This window comes from Cherax quadricarinatus, chromosome 49 (genome assembly GCF_038502225.1).
Source record: "Cherax quadricarinatus isolate ZL_2023a chromosome 49, ASM3850222v1, whole genome shotgun sequence".
In the NCBI taxonomy this organism is placed as follows: Eukaryota; Metazoa; Arthropoda; class Malacostraca; order Decapoda; family Parastacidae; genus Cherax; species Cherax quadricarinatus.
Genome location: NC_091340.1, coordinates 21458038 through 21484028, shown reverse-complemented (window position 1 = coordinate 21484028; position 25991 = coordinate 21458038). Strand labels below are relative to the sequence as shown.

General features: G+C 40.9%; 1 protein-coding gene across 1 annotated transcript in view; it reads right to left on the bottom strand.

Moving 5' to 3' along the window:
* The window catches only part of Arms (Ankyrin repeat-rich membrane spanning), a 707292-nt gene that overhangs the window by 362681 nt on the left and 318620 nt on the right, over positions 1 to 25991 (bottom strand). Inside the window, exons 15-16 of the mRNA XM_070095086.1 lie at positions 12793 to 12924; positions 12129 to 12230 (exon numbers count right to left, since the gene is read on the bottom strand). Coding sequence (XP_069951187.1) covers positions 12129 to 12230; positions 12793 to 12924 — 234 coding nt within the window. The remainder of the gene's footprint in view (positions 1 to 12128; positions 12231 to 12792; positions 12925 to 25991) is intronic.

The window sequence follows — 25991 nt, the reverse complement described above, 5'->3', positions numbered from 1 at the left end:
TGGTCCACACTCCAGAACAACAGTCAGTGGTTATCACTCCAGAACAACAGTCAGTGGTTATCACTCCAGAACAACAGTCAGTGGTCCACACTCGAGAACAACAGTTAGTGGTCCACACTCCAGAACAACAGTCAGTGGTCCACACTCCAGAACAACAGTCAGTCATCCACACTCCAGAACAACAGTCAGTGGTCCACACTCCCAAACAACAGTCAGTAGTCATCACTCCAGAACAACAGTCAGTAGTCATCACTCCCAAACAACAGTCAGTGGTCATCACTCCAGAACAACAGTCAGTGGTCATCACTCCAGAACAACAGTGGTCATCACTCCAGAACAACAGTCAGTGGTCCATACTCCAGAACAACAGTCAGTGGTTATCACTCCAGAACAACAGTCAGTTATCATCACTCCATAACAACTGCCAGTGGTCCACACTCCAGAACAGTCAGTGGTCCACACTCCAGAACAACAGCCAGTGGTCCACACTCCAGAACAAGTCAGTGGTCCACACTCCAGAACAAGTCAGTGGTCCACACTCCAAAACAACAGTCAGAAGTCATCACTCCAGAACAACAGTCAGTGGTCCACACTCCAGGACAAATCTCAGTTATCATCACTCCAGAACATCGGTGATCCACACTCCAGAACAACAGTCAGTGGTCATCACACCAAAACAATAGTCACTGGTCCACACTCCAGAACAGTCAGTGGTCCACACTCCAGAACAACAGTCAGTGGTCATCACACCAGAACAACAGTCAGTGGTCATCACTCCAGAACAACAGCCAGTGGTCCACACTCCAGAACAACAGTCAGTGGTCCACACTCCAGAACAACAGTCAGTGGTCCACACTCCAGAACAACAGTCAGTGGTCCACACGCCAGAACAACAGTCAGTGGTCCACACTCCAGAACAACAGTCAGTGGTCCACACTCCAGAACAACAGTCAGTGGTCCACACTCAAGAACAACAGTCAGTGGTCCACACTCCAGAACAACAGTCAGTGGTCCACACTCCAGAACAAGTCTGTGGTCATCACTCCAGAACAACAGTCAGTGGTTATCACTCCAGAACAACAGTCAGTGGTTATCACTCCAGAACAACAGTCAGTGGTCCACACTCGAGAACAACAGTTAGTGGTCCACACTCCAGAACAACAGTCAGTGGTCCACACTCCAGAACAACAGTCAGTGGTCCACACTCCAGAACAACAGTCAGTGGTCCACACTCCAGAACAACAGTCAGTGGTCCACACTCCAGAACAACAGTCAGTGGTCCACACTCCAGAACAACAGTCAGTAGTCATCACTCCAGAACAACAGTCAGTAGTCATCACTCCAGAACAACAGTCAGTGGTCCACACTCCCAAACAACAGTCAGTGGTCATCACTCCAGAACAACAGTCAGTGGTCATCACTCCAGAACAACAGTGGTCATCACTCCAGAACAACAGTCAGTCGTCCAGACTCCAGAACAACAGTCAGTGGTTATCACTCCAGAACAACAGTCAGTTATCATCACTCCATAACAACTGCCAGTGGTCCACACTCCAGAACAGTCAGTGGTCCACACTCCAGAACAACAGCCAGTGGTCCACACTCCAGAACAAGTCAGTGGTCCACACTCCAAAACAACAGTCAGTGGTCCACACTCCCAAACAACAGTCAGTAGTCATCACTCCAGAACAACAGTCAGTGGTCCACACTCCAGGACAAATCTCAGTTATCATCACTCCAGAACATCGGTGATCCACACTCCAGAACAACAGTCAGTGGTCATCACACCAAAACAATAGTCAGTGGTCCACACTCCAGAACAGTCAGTGGTCCACACTCCAGAACAACAGTCAGTGGTCATCACACCAGAACAACAGTCAGTGGTCATCACTCCAGAACAACAGCCAGTGGTCCACACTCCAGAACAACAGTCAGTGGTCCACACTCCAGAACAACAGTCAGTGGTCCACACTCCAGAACAACAGTCAGTGGTCCACACTCCAGAACAACAGTCAGTGGTCCACACTCCAGAACAACAGTCAGTGGTCCACTTTCCAGAACAACAGTCAGTGGTCCACACTCCAGAACAACAGTCAGTGGTCATCACTCCAGAACAACAGTCAGTGGTCCACACTCCAGAACAAGTCTGTGGTCATCACTCCACAACAACAGTCAGTGGTCATCACTCCAGAACAACAGTCAGTAGTTCACACTCTAGCACAACACAGTGGTCATCACTCCAGAACAGTCAGTGACCATCACTCCAGAACAACAGTCAGTGGTCATCACACCAGAACAACAGTCAGTGGTCATCACTCCAGAACAACAGTCAGTGATCCACACTCCAGAACAAGTCAGTGGTCCACACTCCAGAACAACAGTCAGTGGTCCACACTCCAGAACAACAGTCAGTGGTAAACACTCCAGAACAACAGTCACTGGTCATCACTCCAGAACAACAGTCAGTGGTCCACACTCCAGAACAAGTCTGTGGTCATCACTCCAGAACAACAGTCAGTGGTCATCACTCCAGAACAACAGTCAGTAGTTCACACTCTAGCAAAACACAGTGGTCATCACTCCAGAACAGTCAGTGACCATCACTCCAGAACAGTCAGTGACCATCACTCCAGAACAGTCAGTGACCATCACTCCAGAACAACAGTCAGTGGTTCACACTTCAGAACAACAGTCAGTGGTCATCACTCCAGAACAAGTCAGTGATCCACACTCCAAAACAACAGTCAGTGGTCCACACTCCAAAACAACAGTCAGTGGTCCACACTCCAAAACAACAGTCAGTGGTCCACACTCCAAAACAAGAGTCAGTGGTCCACACTCCAAAACAACAGTCAGTGGTCCACACTACAAAACAACAGTCAGTGGTCCACACTCCAAAACAACAGTCAGTGGTCCACACTACAAAACAACAGTCAGTGGTCCACACTCCAAAACAAGTCAGTGGTCCACACTCCAAAACAACAGTCAGTGGTCCACACTACAAAACAACAGTCAGTGGTCCACACTACAAAACAACAGTCAGTGGTCCACACTACAAAACAACAGTCTGTGGTCCACACTCCAGAACAACAGTCAGTGGTCCACACTCCAGAACAACAGTCAGTGGTCCACACTCCAGAACAACAGTCAGTGGTCATCACTCCAGAACAACAGTCAATGGTCCACACTCCAGAACAACAGTCAGTGGTCCACACTCCAGAACAACAGTCAATGGTCCACACTCCAGAAGAACAGTCAATGGCCCACACTCCAGAACAACAGATATTAATGCCAACAAAGAAAGCCACCAATACAACACTGTATTTACAAACACACAAGGTGTAAAGCCATCAACTAACAAGAAAATACCATCCATCAGTGGACTCCTCACTGAGTCAAATACTGTATTTGTTGTGCTCACAGAGGCAAATATAATGTCTGTTGTGCTCACAGAGCTAAATACAATATTTATTGTGCTTGCAGAGTCAAATACTACAATGTTTGTTGTGCTCACAGAGATCGAGACAAAAGATCACTTGGTCAAAGAAATATGGATACCAGGATACAACTTACTAAGATGCGAATGAAAGTACAGTCAACAAGGAAGGGTTGACCCATATGTCACAGAGTCACTCATTTACTCACAATTACTGAATACCACAAATAATGTAGTTGAAGTTTAGGCAGTAAATTTTGAGAAGCAAAACCTGGTCATTGTGGTTGTATATAAGTCACCAGATACAACTTACCAATAGTTTAAGAGACAATTACTGAACACTAACTACTGTCTGGAAAATCTTCCAGCACCAAATATCTTGGTTCTGGTGATTTTAAGACATTTAACATGGAAGAATGTATGAAAACACCAGGAGGCAGTGTTATAATGTTATAACAGACATAACACCAGGAGGCAGTGTTATAATGTTATAACAGACATAACAACAGGAGGCAGTGTAATAATGTTATAACAGACATAACAACAGGAGGCAGTGTAATAATGTTATAACAGACATAACAACAGGAGGCAGCATAATAATGTTATAACAGACATAACACCAGGAGGCAGTGTAATAATGTTATAACACAGATAACACCAGGAGGCAGTGCAATAATGTTATAACAGACATAACAACAGGAGGCAGTGTAATAATGTTATAACACAGATAACACCAGGAGGCAGTGTAATAATGTTATAACAGACATAACAACAGGAGGCAGTGTAATAATGTTATAACACAGATAACACCAGGAGGCAGTGTAATAATGTTATAACACAGATAACACCAGGAGGCAGTGTAATAATGTTATAACAGACATAACAACAGGAGGCAGTGTAATAATGTTATAACACAGATAACACCAGGAGGCAGTGTAATAATGTTATAACAGACATAACAACAGGAGGCAGTGTAATAATGTTATAACAGACATAACAACAGGAGGCAGTGTAATAATGTTATAACAGACATAACAACAGGAGGCAGTGTAATAATGTTATAACACAGATAACACCAGGAGGCAGTGTAATAATGTTATAACACAGATAACACCAGGAGGCAGTGTAATAATGTTATAACAGACATAACAACAGGAGGCAGTGTAATAATGTTATAACAGACATAACAACAGGAGGCAGTGTAATAATGTTATAACAGACATAACAACAGGAGGCAGTGTAATAATGTTATAACACAGATAACACCAGGAGGCAGTGTAATAATGTTATAACAGACATAACAACAGGAGGCAGTGTAATAATGTTATAACAGACATAACAACAGGAGGCAGTGTAATAATGTTATAACAGACATAACAACAGGAGGCAGTGTAATAATGTTATAACAGACATAACAACAGGAGGCAGTGTAATAATGTTATAACACAGATAACACCAGGAGGCAGTGAAATGTTATAACAGACATAACACCAGGAGGCAATGTATTAAAATTTCCCAAACCTCTAATTGGTCACATGTGGTGTATAAATTTTTAGTGAGAAGCGTCCGAAATTATTATAAGCAGGTGGGTAAAGAGTCTCTCTCCATGGCACAGTTGTACTGGCTAGTATGTGTGTGTGTCTAGTACCTGCTACTATTAAGATTACTGCTTAACTTCATTAAGATTGGTAATACAGCCTCTCCTAATTTAGCAATGAACTCGTTTACCGATGACTTGGACTTACAACGAGCTCTCTGACCAGAATGCATACCTATATAATGTATATTGGAGCTGATTTCCTGTATTCTGTTTAATACAATATACAGTACACTACTGTATAAACATTGAAAAATAAATGCTCCAAATGTGACATTAAAACAATATCAAAGATGGATGACACAAACCCACTACCATTGTAGAACACTCCTTGCTTAGCGCCAAATCTGGTTATGAATGTGATCTCAGGAACGGAACTCAGTCGTTAAGCCAGGAAAGGTTGTTATTTAAAATGCAAAAATATATGTTTGACTGGTACTATGTCACTAACCTGTGCTGTACTGTACCATATTGTACTGTAATGTCCTATACTGTACTGTATTATACTGTACTGTATTATACAGTACTATACTGTACTGTCCTGTACTGTACTGTATTATACAGTACTATACTGTACTGTCCTGTACTGTACTGTATTATACAGTACTATACTGTACTGTCCTGTACTGTCCTATACTGTACTGTATTATACTGTACTGTATTATACAGTACTATACTGTACTATCCTGTACTGTACTGTACTGTATTATACAGTACTATACTGTACTGTCCTGTACTGTACTGTACTATACTGTACTGTATTATACTGTATTGTATTATACAGTAATATACTGTACTGTACTGTCCTGTACTGTACTGTCCTATACTGTACTGTACTGTACTGTACTGTACTGTACTGTACTGTACTGTATTATACAGTACTATACTGTACTGTACTGTATTATACAGTACTATACTGTACTGTACTGTACTATACTGTATTATACAGTACTATACTGTACTGTACTGTACTATACAGTACTATACTGTACTGTCCAATACTATACTGTACTACTGTACTGTCCAATATTGTACTGTACTACTGTACTGTCCTATATTGTACTGTACTACTGTACTGTCCTATATTGTACTGTACTACTGTACTGTCCTATACTGTACTGTACTACTGTACTGTCCAATACTATACTGTACTACTGTACTGTCCTATACTGTACTGTACTACTATACTGTCCTATACTGTACTGTACTACTGTACTGTCCTATACTGTACTGTACTACTGTACTGTCCTATACTGTACTGTACTACTGTACTGTCCTATACTGTACTGTACTACTATACTGTCCTATACTGTACTACTATACTGTCCTATACTGTACTGTACTACTATACTGTCCTATACTGTACTGTACTACTATACTGTCCTATACTGTACTGTACTACTGTACTGTCCTATACTGTACTGTACTACTATACTGTCCTATACTGTACTGTACTACTATACTGTCCTATACTGTACTGTACTACTATACTGTCCTATACTGCACTGTACTACTATACTGTCCTATACTGTACTGTACTACTGTACTGTCCTATACTGCACTAGTCAATACTGTACTGTACTAGTCTATACTGTACTGTATTAGTCTATACTGCACTAGACTATACTATACTATACTGTAGTAGACTATACTGTACTGCACTAACCTATACTGTACTAGTGTACTAGTCTATACTGTACTAGTCTATACTATACTGCAGTGTCCTAGTCTATACTGTACTAGTCTACACTATACTGTACTAGCCTATACTATACTGTACTAGCCTATACTATACTGTACTGTACTACAGTACAGTACAGTACTGTACTAGCTTATACTGTACTGTACTAGACTATACTGTACTGTACTACAGTACAGTATAGTACTGTACTAGCTTATACTGTACTGTACTGTACTATACTGTACTGTACTACAGTACAGTACTGTACTAGCTTATACTGTACTGTACTAGACTATACTGTACTGTACTACAGTATAGTACTAGAGTAATATTAAGAAATTAAAGATACACAGTAATAATGATTCATATAGAGAGAGAAACATAAGGAAGGTCAGAGTAGTTCAGGACACAGCTGAGGGGATACATGGTGACACATACACTAGCCAGGGACGAGGCACAAGCAAGGTAACACATACACTAGCCAGGGACGAGGCACAAGCAAGGTAACACATACAAACACAAGGTGACACATACACTAGCCAGGGACGAGGCACAAGCAAGGTAACACATACAAACACAAGGTGACACATACACTAGCTAGGGCCAAGACACAAGCAAGGTAACACATACAAACACAAGGTGACACATACACTAGCTAGGGACAAGACACAAGCAAGGTAACACATACAAACACAAGGTGACACATACACTAGCTAGGGACGAGGCACAAGCAAGGTAACACATACACACACATGGTGATACATACACTAGCCAGGGACAAGACACAAGCAAGGTAACACATACAAACACAAGGTGACACATACACTAGCCAGGGACGAGGCACAAGCAAGGTAACACATACAAACACAAGGTGACACATACACTAGCTAGGGACAAGACACAAGCAAGGTAACACATACAAACACAAGGTGACACATACACTAGCTAGGGACAAGACACAAGCAAGGTAACACATACAAACACAAGGTGACACATACACTAGCCAGGGACAAGACACAAGCAAGGTAACACATACAAACACAAGGTGACACATACACTAGCCAGGGACGAGGCACAAGCAAGGTAACACATACAAACACAAGGTGACACATACACTAGCCAGGGATGAGGCACAAGCAAGGTAACACATACACACACATGGTGATACATACACTAGCTAGGGACGAAACACAAGAAAGGTAACACATACAGAAAGTGACACAATTACAGAGGGTGACATACAGAGGATGACACATACAGTGGATAACACCTACAAACACAGGATGACACATACAAACATAGAATGATGCAGAGGGTGACACATACAAACAGGGTGATGCATACAGAGGGTGACACATGCAAAGAGAGAATGACACATACAGAAAGAGTGACACATACAAAGAGAGGGTGATGCATACAGAGAGAGGGTGATACATACAAAGAGAGGGTGACACATACAGAGGGTGACACATACAGAGGGGTGACACATACCTAAAGAGGGTGACACATACAAACAGAGGGTGATACATACAGAGGGTGACACAGGATACTTACATGCAGACTGAACCCGCTTTCAGTAGACAAACACTGTTTTAGTGGCATCTGGGGACATTAAAGCATGTAAACAAATAATAATTTGCAAAAACATATACACTTGACACAGCAACTGAAAGATACAGACACATGATACAGTGATGACAAATACTAGAGTGCTGTCACATGCAGAGTGCATGCACACACTAGAATGCTGTCACAAGCAAAGTGCATGCACACACACTAGAGTGCTGTCACAAGCAGAGTGCATGCACACTAGACTGGTCCAAAAATACACGTTAATTTTAAAACTTCAAAGGAAGTGCATTCCACAATGTAATTTTTTATTCCACTATATGAGCTGGTACTGTGTGCCAAAATCTGGAGTATTTCATGCATATTTAGAGGATGCCCAAAATTTCATCATTAGTGTCTCTCTATCGCAGATGACATCCTCAGCACTGAGTGCATGAAGTGCACCGGAATGGTGTTGGTAGGGTGTCACCTCGAGTTTTTCTCAACTCCCCGGCTTCCGACACGAGGTGACATGCTTCGCACGTCACAATTCTTTCACCTAAAGCAGGACATTCTCTCACTTTTCATCGCCTTGATCTACGTCCAGTTCTGGAACGAGGCTCCATGTGGTGTGCAAGCCCTTCGCAATGACTTGGACTTCCAAACCCTTCAAGCGTATCCAGACAAAGAGATCGCGAATGCTGCTGCCATCACCTTTGCACGCTGTCTCTGGTATCTGGCAGAGCACCTGGTTGGATTCGTGCTCTTCGACGAGAAAGTGGACACTGCGACAAATCACAAGATGGTGACCAACCTCAAGCAGGAAAAGAAACCAGGGTGCCCCCATCGCTTGCAAGGTGTCCCAGAGGTCAGAGTCAGAGTGAAATAGGTTGAGACTAAGAGGATGCTGAAGATGTTTAGCATCATTGCTGAGCAGAAGATGGGGAAGGAAAAATCTTCCTACTTGAATGAAGACCCCAAAATGTAGGAGACAAACACGACGTTCCTGGAAATGAAGAAGTCTGCGATCTCTTTGAAGGTCGTGAACGATGCAGCAGAAAGAGCTGTTCAATGCGTCACTGACCAAGAATGAGGAGCAGAAACAGTACCTTCTTCACCTCATGGTGGATCACCATCACTGCTTCCCTGCTCCAACCAAGGAGAGACTAATGAAGGCGGGTGATTGCTGAATTTTAGAGGGACAGATTAAAGTCTCACCTTATTTCAACATTCAAGAAGGCACGAGGAAGCATTATTACAAAAGAGCGAGTGCTGCGACGTCTTACTGGCAGTTGGTGTGACAAATGAGTGACCCGACACAACCAAATGCTTTTGAGAGGCTAATAACTTTTTCCCAATATAGGACAGACCTAATTCCTGTTGAATCTGATAGTCTCATGAAATAAATTGTGTTATTAACCGTTTGTTTCATTGAAATTCCATGGGAACCCCCAAGAAAACCACGGTATTTGAGGGGATGTTTGGCCAAAATGTGATGTTTGTTCAACCTGAGAAGCAAATTGCATTAGATTTTCTGTTGTGACACTATGTTTTCTTTATTGAATTTGAAAGAGAAAAGATGGGAGAACATGATTAAGAATTTAATTAACGTTTCTTTCAGCTTTTAGTGGGAGAAATCAGCTGGGGAAAAAATACCCATTTTCAGTGATTTTTCAGTTGAATACATAGTCCAGTGGTAGGCAAAGGTCGATCAAAACTGACGATTTCTCATCCAAAAATTCATGACAAATACGTTGCTTTATTTAAATTGAGTGGTATCTCTTCTTCATTGCACACATAATCGTTCGCTCATTTCACACTCAACAAAGTGCTAAAAACTGGTTACTGATTCAGTCATTCTGCTTTCAGAGAAAATTGGGGCTATGCTATGCGAAAGAGGAACAAAAATTAAAATTTCTTCAGTTTCTCTTTTGTTGGTGAGAGATTTCTGTTTGTGTGACCCCTAAAATTGAATGAAATTTCCTGAAAATTGGTCTGAATGTTACTTAGGAACAGTGTAACAAAATAAAACTTGTGGAGCGAACAATTTCACAACTTTATTTTTTTTTGGACCAGTCTAATGCACACACACTAGAGTGCTGTCAGAAAAGTGCATGTGCACACAAGCAGTGATTGTCAATGTCTTCATAACTAACTCAGAGACAGGATTGAAACTCATAGCTAGACAGTACTAGAACTATCAGTTCAGTGGTTTAACACTAGTACTGTGCTGCTAGTTCTAGCACTCACCAGTACTAGTACTAACTAGCCAGAAGATCCAAAACTGACTGTTCACAGTTATTTATGATTGTCACCAGTCACTGTCTGTGTACATATGTATAGTACCTGTTTGACTACATAAATGAAGTGGGTGTCCACATGTGAGAGTGTACGTGTACATAATGGTCAACCCTGAGACTGTTGTCAGCCAATGCCAGCAGCAACAACCTGGTTGATGGTACAGTTGCGATAGAAGTCTAACCTAGTGTTGAGGCTACAAGGTTGATTGTACAGTTGTGATAGAAGTCTAGCCTAGGGTCAAGGCTACAAGACTGATGGTATAGTTGAGATGGAAGTCTAGCCTAGGATTGGTTGATGGTACAGTTGTGACAGAACTGTAGCCTAGGGTTGAGGCTACAAGGATGATGGTACAGTTGTGATAGGAGTCTAGCCTAGGGTCAAGGGCTATGAGGCTGATAGTACAGTTGTGATAGGAGTCTAGGCTAGGGTCAAGGGCTATGAGGCTGATGGTACATTTGTGATAGAATTCTAGCCTAGGGTCAAGGGCTATGAGGCTGATGGTACAGTTGTGATAGAAGTCTAGCCTAGAGTCAAGGGCTACAAGGCTGATGGTACAGTTGTGACAGAAGTCTGGCCTAGAGTGAAGGGCTACGAGGTTGATGGTACAGTTGTGATAAAAGTCTAGCCTAGGGTCGAGGCTTCAAGGGTAGAATAACCTTGGAAAACAATCATACGTCTGCTTCCATCTGTTGCAATTTTCATAAAGCTTGCTCAGTTGCTGGTCACTGCTGCTCTATAGGGGAGCTCCAAACCCCCAGGGGTCACAGAATGCAACTTGATAGACCAAGTTTCACACAGTGATGCCTCACACTGTGTAGAGCTTGGTCAAGTTACAGTGAAAGGAACTTTGTAAAGCTCCACACAAATCTTCATGCTCTCCAGGAATCACACAACACCTGTCTTGTAGCTATTACACTCATTTAGGAGCTCTAAACCCATAGGGAAGGGGAGGTAAGCAAGTTCAAACAAGGCAAAGTTACATTTAGAAATGTAACTCTAAGTCAGGAGAGGTCAAACTTATATTAACAATAAGTTAAGAGCATACAAGAGTCAAACTGCTAGTTATGTATGCTTAGTGTGAGTGTATGAAAATATATGAGTATGAGTCAGTGTATGAGTCAGTGTACGAGTCAGCGTATGAGAGTGTATGAGTCAGTAAATAAGATTTTACCTTACTGTCCATGATCATCAGTCAAAAATCATATATATGATACAGTCAGTTCTCTTATAAAGTTCTTCTATACATGTATATAGAGAGAAGCTTTATAAGATAGCTGACTGTGTATAGAGGAACTTTATAAGAAATGACTTTATAAAGAGGTGCTTTATAAGAGCTGATTTTATACAGAGGTGCTTTATAAAAGCTGACTTTATACAGAGGTGCTTTATAAGAGCTGACTTTATACAGAGGCACTATATAAGGGAACCGAGTGTATAGATAGCTTTATAAGGGAACTGATTCTCTCTACAATGATTTCTCAGGCAGCAGGTTGAATCCCAATCCATCACTCTGCTGTGTTGGTCGGCGAGGTAAATTTCTGCACCTGTCGGCTGGCAAGACTTACGTGGGTGATGCCGCCCATGGCGGAGGTGGTGGCGATGCTCACTGAATCTGTCTCAACTTCTAGCCAGGTGTTCTGCGACCGTCCCTTCATCCGCTCAGCTGCCTGCAATAGTAAAACCATCATAGAACTTACTGGTGAATGTCACACAACTGTGAAAAACAGTTCGTCTAAAGAACGAAAATTTAAAGTCAACAGTTGGCTCTGTGTAGAGCTTTATAAAGCTCTGTAAAGAGCTTTATAAGGCTCTCTACTCAATCATCCTTCCCCAAAATCTACTGTAATAGGAAAAATTTTGAAGTGCAGTTACAGTCTGAAGCTACAGTCTATAGTTACAGTCACCAGTTATATTCAGCAGTTACAGACTGTCTCTTTACACACACCAGTTAATCCACAGACACAAATTTAACCATCAGTAGATCATCTAGACCTTGATGTCCACACATGACTGACTGGATAGGTACTGACTGAGTGATAGTCAATGTGTTTTATTTCTCAGCTCACCTTAGTCTACCTGGGAACAGGTAGAGCTGACTGTATATAAAGGAGCCTTATAAGAAAGCTGAGGACTCCTCTGCCACAAGTATCTCTAGCAATATGTAAAATTGCTCAAAAAATCTATTAAATATAGCTGTATTAACCACAGCCTTATAAAAGTTTTATCTACCTGTTGAGCTTGTTTCACTTTGCGAAGTCCTGAGTTCTGGAGGTAGAACGGCAGGTGAACGATGTTACGCAGGTAGTCATGGCCACTGATGGAAGACTCGCTGAACACGCGGTGAACGTGGAGCTCAATGGCCTGTTGAACGAGAGTAACAACATAACTAGTGACATTGAACCAGCTGTGTGAGCCCCAGCACTGAACTAGCTAGGTGTGAGCCCCAGCACTGAACTAGCTAGGTGTGAGCCCCAGCACTGAACTAGCTAGGTGTGAGCCCCAGCACTGAACTAGCTAGGTGTGAACCCCGGAACTGAACTAGCTAGGTGTGAGCCCCAGCACTGAACTACCTAGGTGTGAACCCCAGAACTGAACTAGCTAGGTGTGAACCCCAGAACTGAACTAGCTAGGTGTGAACCCCAGAACTGAACTAGCTAGGTGTGAACCCCAGAACTGAACTAGCTACGTGTGAGCCCCAGCACTGAACTAGATAGACATAACTCACAACAACAAACATACATTACCACCAACACTAGTAATCATCAATGTCAAATTCAAGGACATCAAACCTCTTTACTGCCTCCCACTATTGCTTATTAATGATAGTGAAACACAAAATAATAAAAGGCTCCTTCCTAGTTTCACCTCTACTAGCAGTTAACATGTTTCATCTTTACAAGTAGTTAATGTGTTTCACCTCTACTAGCAGTTGACATGTTTCACCACTACTAGCAGTTAACATGTTTCTCCTTTACTAGTACTTGACATGTTTCACCTCTATTAGCAATTGACATGTTTCACCTCTACTAGCAGTTGACATGTTTCACCTCTACTAGCAGTTGACATGTTTCACCACTACTAGCAGTTAACATGTTTCTCCTCTACTAGTACTTGACATGTTTTACCTCTACTAGCAGTTAACATGTTTCACCACTACTAGCAGTTGACATGTTTCACCACTACTAGCAGTTAACATGTTTCACCACTACTAGCAGTTGACATGTTTCACCACTACTAGCAGTTGACATGTTTCACCACTACTAGCAGTTGACATGTTTCACCACTACTAGCAGTTAACATGTTTCACCATTATTAGCAGTTGACATGTTTCACTACTAGCAGTTAACATGTTTCACCACTACTAGCAGTTGACATGTTTCACCACTACTAGCAGTTAACATGTTTCACCATTATTAGCAGTTGACATGTTTCACTACTAGCAGTTAACATGTTTCACCACTACTAGCAGTTGACATGTTTCACCACTACTAGCAGTTAACATGTTTCACCACTACTAGCAGTTGACATGTTTCACCACTACTAGCAGTTGACATGTTTCACCACTACTAGCAGTTGACATGTTTCACCACTACTAGCAGTTAACATGTTTCACCATTATTAGCAGTTGACATGTTTCACTACTAGCAGTTAACATGTTTCACCACTACTAGCAGTTGACATGTTTCACCACTACTAGCAGTTAACATGTTTCACCATTATTAGCAGTTGACATGTTTCACTACTAGCAGTTAACATGTTTCACCACTACTAGCAGTTGACATGTTTCACCACTACTAGCAGTTAACATGTTTCACCACTACTAGCAGTTAACATGTTTCACCATTACTAGCAGATAACATGTTTCACCACTACTAGCAGTTAACATGTTTCACCATTACTAGCAGTTGACATGTTTCACCACTACTAGCAGTTAACATGTTTCACCACTACTAGCAGTTGACACGTTTCACCATTACTAGCAGTTAACATGTTTCACCATTACTAGCAGTTAACATGTTTCACCATTACTAGCAGTTAACATGTTTCACCACTACTAGCAGTTAACATGTTTCACCATTACTAGCAGTTAACATGTTTCACCACTACTAGCAGTTAACATGTTTCACCATTACTAGCAGTTGACATGTTTCACCACTACTAGCAGTTAACATGTTTCACCACTAGTAGCAGTTAACATGTTTCACCATTACTAGCAGTTAACATGTTTCACCATTACTAGCAGTTAACATGTTTCACCACTACTAGCAGTTAACATGTTTCACCATTACTAGCAGTTAACATGTTTCACCACTACTAGCAGTTAACATGTTTCACCATTACTAGCAGTTAACATGTTTCACCACTACTAGCAGTTAACATGTTCACCATTACTAGCAGTTGACATGTTTCACCACTACTAGCAGTTGACATGTTTCACCACTACTACCAGTTAACATGTTTCACCATTACTAGCAGATAACATGTTTCACCATTACTAGCAGTTGACATGTTTCACCACTACTAGCAGTTAACATGTTTCACCATTACTAGCAGTTAACATGTTTCACCATTACTAGCAGTTAACATGTTTCACCACTACTAGCAGTTAACATGTTTCACCACTACTAGCAGTTAACATGTTTCACCACTACTAGCAGTTAACATGTTTCACCATTACTAGCAGTTGACATGTTTCACCACTACTAGCAGTTGACATGTTTCACCATTACTAGCAGTTGACATGTTTCACCACTACTAGCAGTTAACATGTTTCACCATTACTAGCAGATAACATGTTTCACCACTAGCAGTTAACATGTTTCACCATTACTAGCAGTTGACATGTTTCACCACTACTAGCAGTTAACATGTTTCACCACTACTAGCAGTTAACATGTTTCACCATTACTAGCAGTTGACATGTTTCACCACTACTAGCGGTTAACATGTTTCACCACTAGCAGTTAACATGTTTCACCACTACTAGCAGTTAACATGTTTCACCACTACTAGCAGTTAACATGTTTCACCATTACTAGCAGTTAACATGTTTCACCATTACTAGCAGTTAACATGTTTCACCACTACTAGCAGTTAACATGTTTCACCACTACTAGCAGTTAACATGTTTCACCATTACTAGCAGTTGACATGTTTCACCACTACTAGCAGTTGACATGTTTCACCACTACTAGCGGTTAACATGTTTCACCATTACTAGCAGTTAACATGTTTCACCATTACTAGCAGTTAACATGTTTCACCTCTACTAGCAGTTGACATGTTTCACCACTACTAGCAGTTAACATGTTTCACCACTACTAGCAGTTAACATGTTTCACCACTACTAGCAGTTAACATGTTTCACCACTACTAGCAGTTGACATGTTTCACCACTACTAGCAGTTAACATGTTTCACCACTACTAGCAGTTAACATGTTTCACCACTACTAGCAGTTGACATGTTTCACCACTACTAGCAGTTGACATGTTTCACCACTACTAGCAGTTAATATGTTTCACCATTACTAGCAGTTAACATGTTTCACCATTACTAGCAGTTAACATGTTTCACCACTACTAACAGTTAACATGTTTCACCACTACTAGCAGTTAACATGTTTCACCACTACTAGCAGTTGACATGTTTCACCACTACTAGCAGTTAACATGTTTCACCACTACTAGCAGTTAACATGTTTCACCACTACTAGCAGTTGACATGTTTCACCACTACTAGCAGTTAACATGTTTCACCACTACTAGCAGTTGACATGTTTCACCACTACTAGCAGTTAACATTTTTCACCACTACTAGCAGTTGACATGTTTCACCACTACTAGCAGTTAACATTTTTCACCACTACTAGCAGTTGACATGTTTCACCACTACTAGCAGTTGACATGTTTCACCACTACTAGCAGTTGACATGTTTCACCACTACTAGCAGTTAACATTTTTCACCACTACTAGCAGTTGACATGTTTCACCACTACTAGCAGTTGACATGTTTCACCACTACTAGCAGTTAACATGTTTCACCACTACTAGCAGTTGACATGTTTCACCACTACTAGCAGTTGACATGTTTCACCACTACTAGCAGTTAACATGTTTCACCACTACTAGCAGTTGACATGTTTCACCACTACTAGCAGTTGACATGTTTCACCACTACTAGCAGTTAACATGTTTCACCACTACTAGCAGTTGACATGTTTCACCACTACTAGCAGTTAACATGTTTCACCACTACTAGCAGCTGACAACATGTTTCAATCAAACTCAGTTCTACCAATAACTATCATGGTAGTTAGGAACTCTCCGTCAGTGCTGTTAGGTTCTTACTGTATATAGAGGAGCTTTATAAGAGAGCTGCTGTATATAGAAGAGCTTTATAAGAGAGCTGCTGTATATAGAGGAGCTTTATAAGAGAGCTACTGTATACAGAGGAGCTTTATAAGAGAGCTGCTGTATATAGAGGAGCTTTATAAGAGAGCTACTGTATATAGAAGAGCTTTATAAGAGAGCTGCTGTATATAGAGGAGCTTTATAAGAGAGCTACTGTATACAGAGGAGCTTTATAGGAGAGCTGCTGTATATAGAGGAGCTTTATAAGAGAGCTACTGTATACAGAGGAGCTTTGTAAGAGAGCTGCTGTATACAGAGGAGCTTTATAAGAGAGCTACTGTATACAGAGGAGGTTTATAAGACAGCTACTGTATACAGAGGAGGTTTAGAGAGCTACTGTATATAGAGGAGCTTTATAAGAGAGCTACTGTATACAGAGGAGCTTTATAAGAGAGCTACTGTATACAGAGGAGGTTTAGAGAGCTACTGTATATAGAGGAGCTTTATAAGAGAGCTACTGTATACAGAGGAGCTTTATAAGAGAGCTACTGTATACAGAGGAGCTTTATAAGAGCGCTACTGTATACAGAGGAGCTTTATAAGAGAGCTGCTGTATACAGAGGAGGTTAGAGAGCTACTGTATATAGAGGAGCTTTATAAGAGAGCTACTGTATACAGAGGAGCTTTATAAGAGAGCTGCTGTATACAGAGGAGGTTAGAGAGCTACTGTATATAGAGGAGTTTTATAAGAGAGCTGCTGTATATAGAGGAGCTTCATAAGAGAGCTGCTGTATATAGAGGAGCTTTATAAGAGAGCTGCTGTATATAGAGGAGCTTTATAAGAGAGCTGCTTTATATAGAGGAGCTTTATAAGAGAGCTGCTGTATATAGAGGAGCTTTATAAGAGAGTTGCTGTATATAGAGGAGCTTTATAAGATAATGCATCATACAATTGTATTATAGTCATGCACACGTCAACAGAATGTTCATGGTGGATATAGCGATCCACCTCTAGTGCTACTGAGGGACTGTTGAACACAGAGGGTAATGTTGAACATAGAGAGTAATGTTGAACATAGAAGGTAATGTTGAGCATAGAGGGTAATGTTGAACATAGAAGGTAATGTTGAACAGAGAGGGTAATGTTGAACAGAGAGGGTAATGTTGAACACAGAAGGTAATGTTGAACATAAAGGGTAATGTTGAACACAGAGGATAACTAAAGTGTAATGAACACTTGTCATTGCTCAATAATAATCCACATGTAGACAGAAACTCAGAAGATTAATTAGTCTGTATATTTTAATCCCCTTCTGGGATCCTCTTCAGCAGATACATAAGTGAAAGGGGAACACAAATACATAGGGAAGGTTGCACCTTACCTCGTATAAGTCACATAGGGGGATGTGTCAAGCAGTGGGTGGGTGAGAAGAAAGGACCTGTAGTGAAGCTAAAAATTGGGGTAGAAAGTTCCTCTGTGCATTGTGATTCCTGATGTTGTGTTGGCTTTTTGTATTAGGTTGGGTGCTGATATGTTTTCCTTGAGGGTGAATTCTGAAATGATTTCTGGTTTCCATTGTCCCTGTGAGATGCTGAAACTGGGAGTGGTAGCTATGATGGCAGATTCTATGATTTTGTGTTTGTAGCTGCAATGTAATTTGTGTTTGATGGTGGCAACTTCCCAATGAATATTGTGATTGCTGATGCTGAATGTTGAAAAATGGCTAAATGGTCCTATGCATGGCATATTGCTCTCTGGTGTTCAATGATCCATATTGATAGCATTTGGCTTGTCTGCCCTGTGTATACTTGGCTGTAGTCTTTTCATGGTATCTGGTAAGCTCATGGTGTGCCTTCTGTAGCTGAATTTTGTGTTTCTTGGATAAGAGATTCCTTAATTTGTTAGGATAGAATGTAATTGTGTTGGTCACTTTGTTGAGACGATTACAAGTACCTTGGTGGTAGGGCACCATGAGTTGAGATTTGCTAGATGGAGTTGAGTTTTTGTCAAATGAGGTTTTGTAACAGTTGGTATTTGATTTTTTCCTCCTTGTTTTATAAACTAATCAGGGTATCCTAATTTAGAGAATTATGCTCTAAGGATTTCCTTTTCTTGGTCTAACTTTGAGAGGCTGTATATCCTGAGTGCAGAAGTCATTTCAAAATTCACCCTCAAGAAGAACATACCAGCACCCAACCTAATACAAAATACCAACACAAAACCAGGAATCACATAACACAAAGGAACTTTCTATCCCAATTTTTAGCTTCACTACAGGTCCTGTCTTCTCACCCACCCACTGCTTGACACGTCTCTCCACGAGACTTGTACAAGGTGAGGTGCAACCTTCCCCATATATTCATGTTCTTTCACTTATGTATCTGCTGAAGAGAATCCCAGAGGGGGATCAAAATATACGGATTAATTAATCTTCTGAGTTTTTGCCTCCATGTGGATTATTATTGAGCATAGAGAGTAAGGTTGAACATAGAGGGTAATGTTAGCCACAGAAGGTAAGATTGGCCACACAGAAGGTAAGCTTGGACACAAAAGCTTGGTCACACAGAAGACAAGCTTGAACACTAACAATATTGACACCATAGAGCAGTAACTGTCCTCTACCTTCTGCTGTCTTGAGGCCACCACAGCCTACAGCAGTAGCAGCGGCAGCAGCAGCAGTAACAGCATCAGTAGCAGCAGTAATGGTAAACACACCTTACATTAACTCTCAATCAATTATAAAAACTCTTAACAGTATAAGTTTAAACTTCAACACATATGAATGTTTTTGTACCCCAAAACAGTCAGAAAATTGATGTATAACCTCCCTAGTGTCGTCTTTCAAACAGCCAAGACAATAAAATTTCCTTGCTTACACTGAGGTGGTCGTTAGTGTGGCACCAGTAGAGAGGTAACTGAGAAGCTTGTACAACACTTGCAAGTAACTCTGGCCTAACCTACAGTCATGACCAACCTCCACTAGTGGATTTTTCCACTGGTGATGCTTCACCTCACCTGGCTGCAGTATATAAGTCCACCTATACTGTACTGTTATCAAGACTGATGGACTGAACACAAACTCCAGGCTGAGGGTCTGATTACCTCAAACTACTCCTCATCTTTCACTGTTTGTCTCTGTATTGCACTAATGAAGCCTCTGGGTGAAGAAATGTTTATAATAAAGATATACAAGTGTTGCACAAGTAGAGTACAAGAGGAGCCCCATATATACAAAACCATCCTTTTGGTATTCCACATTTTCATTGGCTCAAATTAGTCATTGTTCATTATGTTCAGAGCTTTTACAACTTTTCCACCATTTTCCTGCAACAGTAGTGTAAGAGAAGGGCAACTGGTGCCATATTTTCAACTATTATATGTATATATTTTACTTTATCTGTTTTTTTTTATGCCTAGTTGTATTGAGCACTTAATATATGATAGTGTAGACATGTTATCAGGCATTTTAGATGCATTCCATAATGAAAAAATGCTCTTTTCCACTCACAGGCAATTCTCACTTATCACATGGAGTCAGGAATCTAAAAGTCATACAAAAGGTCCTCCTGTATTGTGCAACTGAAAGTTTCTAATAACAAGGTCAGGTCACACCACTACCTGCCTTTACTGACATTACCATCTGCATATATAATGTATATACAGTGGACCCCCGCCTTACAATATTAATCTGTTCCTGGGAGCTCATCGTATGCCCAAATTATCGTAAGGCGAATTAATTTTCCCCATACGAAATAATGGAAATCAAATTACTCCGTGCAAGACACCCCAAAGTATGACAAAAAAAATATTTTTTTACATGAAATATTAATTTTAATACACACAAACTGATGAAGACATGCACAGTTAATACTCTACTAAGAATAAAATACATGACACTTCCCTTTATTGAAGATCTGGTGATGATTGATGGGATGGGAGGAGGGGAGAGTGTGGGAGTTGTTATTGTTTAGAAGGGGAATCCCCTTCCATTAGGACTTGAGGTCACTGTACAGGTTGCCAACACAGCTTGCAGTAGCTGTGCCAGGGTGATTTCCATCCATAAAGGTTTGCAGTTCAACCCACTTTGCACACATTTCCTTAATCTCTTTTTTCAATTCCATACTAATTCTCGACCTTTTTACCACAGGGATGGCACTAGAAGCTTTCTTGGGGTCCATGGTGACTTATTTTGCAGTTACAAGCACTAAAAACACTGGGATAATGTGAAATGTACCGAATGTATGCGTAGATGCGACCGCATTGGCTGGCTTGTAAACACTGGCGCTGAGGCCACATGTGGGATGTGTCTCGGACGAATCGTGTGAGGCGAGTTTTTTAGTGTGAGGCAAGGCAAAATTTTTGCATTCAAATGTATCGTATGGTGGATTTAACGTAACGCGATGCCATCGTAAGGCGAGGGTCCACTGTATTTTTTTAACCAACTGGTGGTATTCCACCGAAGTTGAGTGACCTAAACAGAAAAACAAAAGCTTATCTTTTTAACTTTAGTAATGTATACAGAAGAAAGTTACTAGTCCCTTGCTCCTGGCACTTCAATTGCCTCTTACGACATGAACGGAAGAAGAATTCTGTTCCACTTCCCCATTGAGTAATTTAATATTTTTTTTTTTTTTCAACACACCGGCCGTATGCCACCGAGACGGAGTGGCCCAAAAGGAAAAACGAAAGTTTCTTTTTTTACATTTAGTAATATATACAGGAGAAGGGGTTACTAGCTCCTTGCTCCGGGCATTTTAGTCGCCTCTTACAACACGCATGGCTTACGGAGGAAGAGTTCTATTCCACTTTCCCATGGAGATAAGAGGAAATAAACAAGAACAAGAACTAGAAATAAAATAGAAGAAAACCCAGAGGGGTGTGTATATATATGCTTGTACATGTATGTGTAGTGTGGCCTAAGTGTAAGTAGAAGTAGCAAGACATACCTGAAATCTTGCATGTTTATGAGACAGACAAAAGACACCAGCAATCTTACAATCATGTAAAACAATTACATGCTTTCGTTTTACACTCACTTGGCAGGACGGTAGTACCTCCCTGGGCGGTTGCTGTCTACCAACCTACTACCTACATAATATATATATATATATATATATATATATATATATATATATATATATATATATATATATATATATATATATATATATATATATATATATATATATATATACAGTGGACCCCCGGTTAACGATATTTTTTCACTCCAGAAGTATGTTCAGGTGCCAGTACTGACCGAATTTGTTCCCATAAGAAATATTGTGAAGTAGATTAGTCCATTTCAGACCCCCAAACATACACATACAAACGCACTTACATAAATACACTTACATAATTGGTCGCATTCGGAGGTAATCGTTATGCGGGGGTCCACTGTATATGTATGTATGTATGTATGTATATGTGTATATATATATGTGTGTATATATATATACAGTGGACCCCCGCATAGCGAACTTAATCCGTGCAAGAGGGCTGGTCGTTATGCGAAATGTTCGCTATGCGAATTAATTTTCCCCATAAGAAATAATGGAAATAAAATTAATCCGTGCAAGACACCCAAAAGTATGAAAAAAAAATTTTTTTACCACAAAAAAATGTTAATTTTAGTACACACAAACTGAAAAAGGCATGCACAATTACATGACACTTACTTTTATTGAAGATCTGGTGATGATTGATGGGATGGGAGGAGGGGAGAGAGAGTGTTAGTGTTTAGAAGGGGAATCCCCTTCCATTAGGACTTGAGGTAGCAAGTCCTTTTCTGGGGTTACTTCCCTTCTTTTAATGCCACTAGGACCAGCTTCAGAGTCACTGGACTTCTTTCGCACAACATATCTGTCCATAGTGGCCTGTACCTCTCGTTCCTTTATGATTTGTCTAAAGTGGTTCACAACAGTGTCATTGTAACAGTCACCAGCACGGCTTGCAATAGCTGTGTGAGGGTGATTTTCATCAAAAAAGGTTTGCACTTCAAGCCATTTTGTACACATTTCCTTAATCTTTGAAGTAGGCAATTCCTTCAATTTCTCTCTCCCCTCCTTTGAACCAGTTTCCCCAGGTCTGGCCTCTTGCTCTTGAAGTTGATCTATCAGCTCATCAGTGGTTAGTTCTTCATTGTCCTCCTCCACCAACTCTTCCACATCCTCCCCACTAACCTCCAACCCCAAGGACTTCCCCAATTCCACAATTGATTCCTCAACTGGTATACTACTCCTCTCAGGGTTAGCCTCAAACCCTTCAAAATCCCTTTTGTCTACACATTCTGGCCACAGTTTCTTCCAAGCAGAGTTCAAGGTTCTCTTAGTCACTCCCTCCCAAGCCTTACCTATAAGGTTTACACAATTGAGGATATTAAAGTGATCCTTCCAAAACTCTTTTAGAGTCAATCGAGTGTCTGTGGTCACTTCAAAGCACTTTTGAAACAGAGCTTTTGTGTACAGTTTCTTGAAGTTGGAAATGACCTGCTGGTCCATGGGCTGCAGGAGAGGAGTGGTATTAGGAGGCAAAAACTTCACCTTAATGAAGCTCATGTCCCCATAAAGTCGCTCTGCCACGTCTGTAGGATGACCAGGGGCATTGTCTAACACCAGGAGGCACTTAAGGTCTAATTTCTTTTCAGTTAGGTAATCTTTCACATTGGGGGCAAATGCATGGTGTAACCAGTTATAGAAAAATTCCCTAGTGACCCATGCCTTACTGTTTGCCCTCCACAGCACACACAAATTATCCTTGAGGACATTCTTTTGCCTGAACGCTCTGGGAGTTTCAGAGTGATACACTAATAAAGGCTTAACTTTGCAATCACCACTAGCATTGGCACACATCAACAAAGTAAGCCTGTCTTTCATAGGCTTATGTCCTGGGAGTGCCTTTTCCTCCTGAGTAATGTAGGTCCTGCTTGGCATTTTCTTCCAGAACAGGCCTGTTTCATCACAATTAAACACTTGTTCAGGTTCCAGTCCTTCAGTTTCTATGTACTCCTTGAATTCCTGCACATACTTTTCAGCCGCTTTGTGGTCCGAACTGGCAGCCTCACCATGCCGTATCACACTATGGATGCCACTACGCTTCTTAAATCTCTCAAACCAACCTTTGCTGGCCTTAAATTCACTCACATCATCACTAGTTGCAGGCATTTTTTTAATTAAATCGTCATGCAACTTCCTAGCCTTTTCACATATGATCGCTTGAGAGACGCTATCTCCTGCTAGCTGTTTTTCATTTATCCACACCAATAAGAGTCTCTCAACATCTTCCATCACTTGCGATCTTTGTTTCGAAAACACAGTTAAACCTTTGGCAACAACAGCTTCCTTGATTGCCGTTTTCTTGCCCACAATAGAAGCGATGGTTGATTTTGGTTTCTTGTACAACCTGACCAGGTCGGTGATACGTACTCCACTTTCATACTTATCAATGATCTCTTTCTTCATTTCTATGGGTATTCTTACCCTTTGAGGTGTAGGGTTGGCACTAGAAGCTTTCTTGGGGCCCATGGTCACTTATTTTCCACAAACAGCACCGAAAACACTGTAATAATACGAAATATTCCGAGTGTATGCTTGAATGTTACCGCGGAGGCTGGCTGGTAAACAATGGGACGGGCGGCACATGTGAGGCTGGCTGAGGGCGCAGATTGGACGCGTCTCGGACGAAGTTCGCTGAGCGGGTTTTTGTCCACTATGCGGGGCAAAATTTTAGCGAACAAAGCATTCGCTATGCGGATTGTTCGCTATGCAAGGCGTTCGCTATGCGGGGGTCCACTGTATATATATATATATATACAGTGGACCCCCGGTTAACGATATTTTTTCACTCCAGAAGTATGTTCAGGTGCCAGTACTGACCGAATTTGTTCCCATAAGGAATATTGTGAAGTAGATTAGTCCATTTCAGACCCCCAAACATACAGTTACAAACGCACTTACATAAATACACTTACATAATTGGTCGCATTCGGAGGTAATCGTTATGCGGGGGTCCACTGTATATATATATATATATATATATAGTAGTAGGTTGGTAGACAGCAACCACCCAGGGAGGTACTACCGTCCTGCCAAGTGAGTGTAAAATGAAAGCGTGTAATTGTTTTACATGATGGGAGGATTGCTGGTGTCTTTTGTCTGTCTCATAAATATGCAAGATTACAGGTACGTCTTGCTACTTCTACTTACACTTAGGTCACACTACACGTACATGTACACGTTTATTTATACACACTCATCTGAGTTTTCTTTGATTTTATCTTAATAGTTCTTGGTCTTATTACTTTTCCTTTTATATCCATGGGGAAGTGGAATAAGAATCTTTCCTCCGTAAGCCATGCGTGTTGTAAAAGTCAACTAAAATGCCGGGAACAATGGGCTAGTAACCCCTTTTCCTGTAAAGATTACTAAAAAGAATAAGAAGAAAATTGTCAAAGTGGGAAGTCTGAATGTGCGTGGATGTTGTGCAAATGATAAGAAAGAGATGATTGTGGATGTTATGAATGAGAAGAAACTGGATGTCCTGGCTTTAAGTGAAACAAAGCTGAAGGGGGTGGGAGAGTTTCAATGGAGAGGAATAAATGGGATTAGGTCAGGGGTTTCAAATAGAGTTAGAGCTAAAGAAGGAATAGCAATAATGTTGAAGGATAAGCTATGGCAGGAAAAGAGGGACTACAAATGCATAAATTCAAGGATTATGTGGAGTAAAATAAAGATTGGATGTGAAAAGTGGGTTATAGTAAGCGTGTATGCACCTGGAGAAGAGAGAAGTGTAGAGGAGAGAGAGAGTTTCTGGGAAATGTTGAGTGAATGCATGGGGAGTTTTGAATCAAGTGTGAGAGTAATGGTGGTTGGGGATTTCAATGCTAAAGTGGGTAAAAATGTTATGGAGGGAGTAGTAGGTAAATTTGGGGTGCCAGGGGTAAATGTAAATGGGGAGCCTTTAATTGAGTTATGTGTAGAAAGAAATTTGGTAATAAGTAATACATATTTTATGAAAAAGAGGATAAATAAATATACAAGGTATGATGTAGCATGTAATGAAAGTAGTTTGTTAGATTA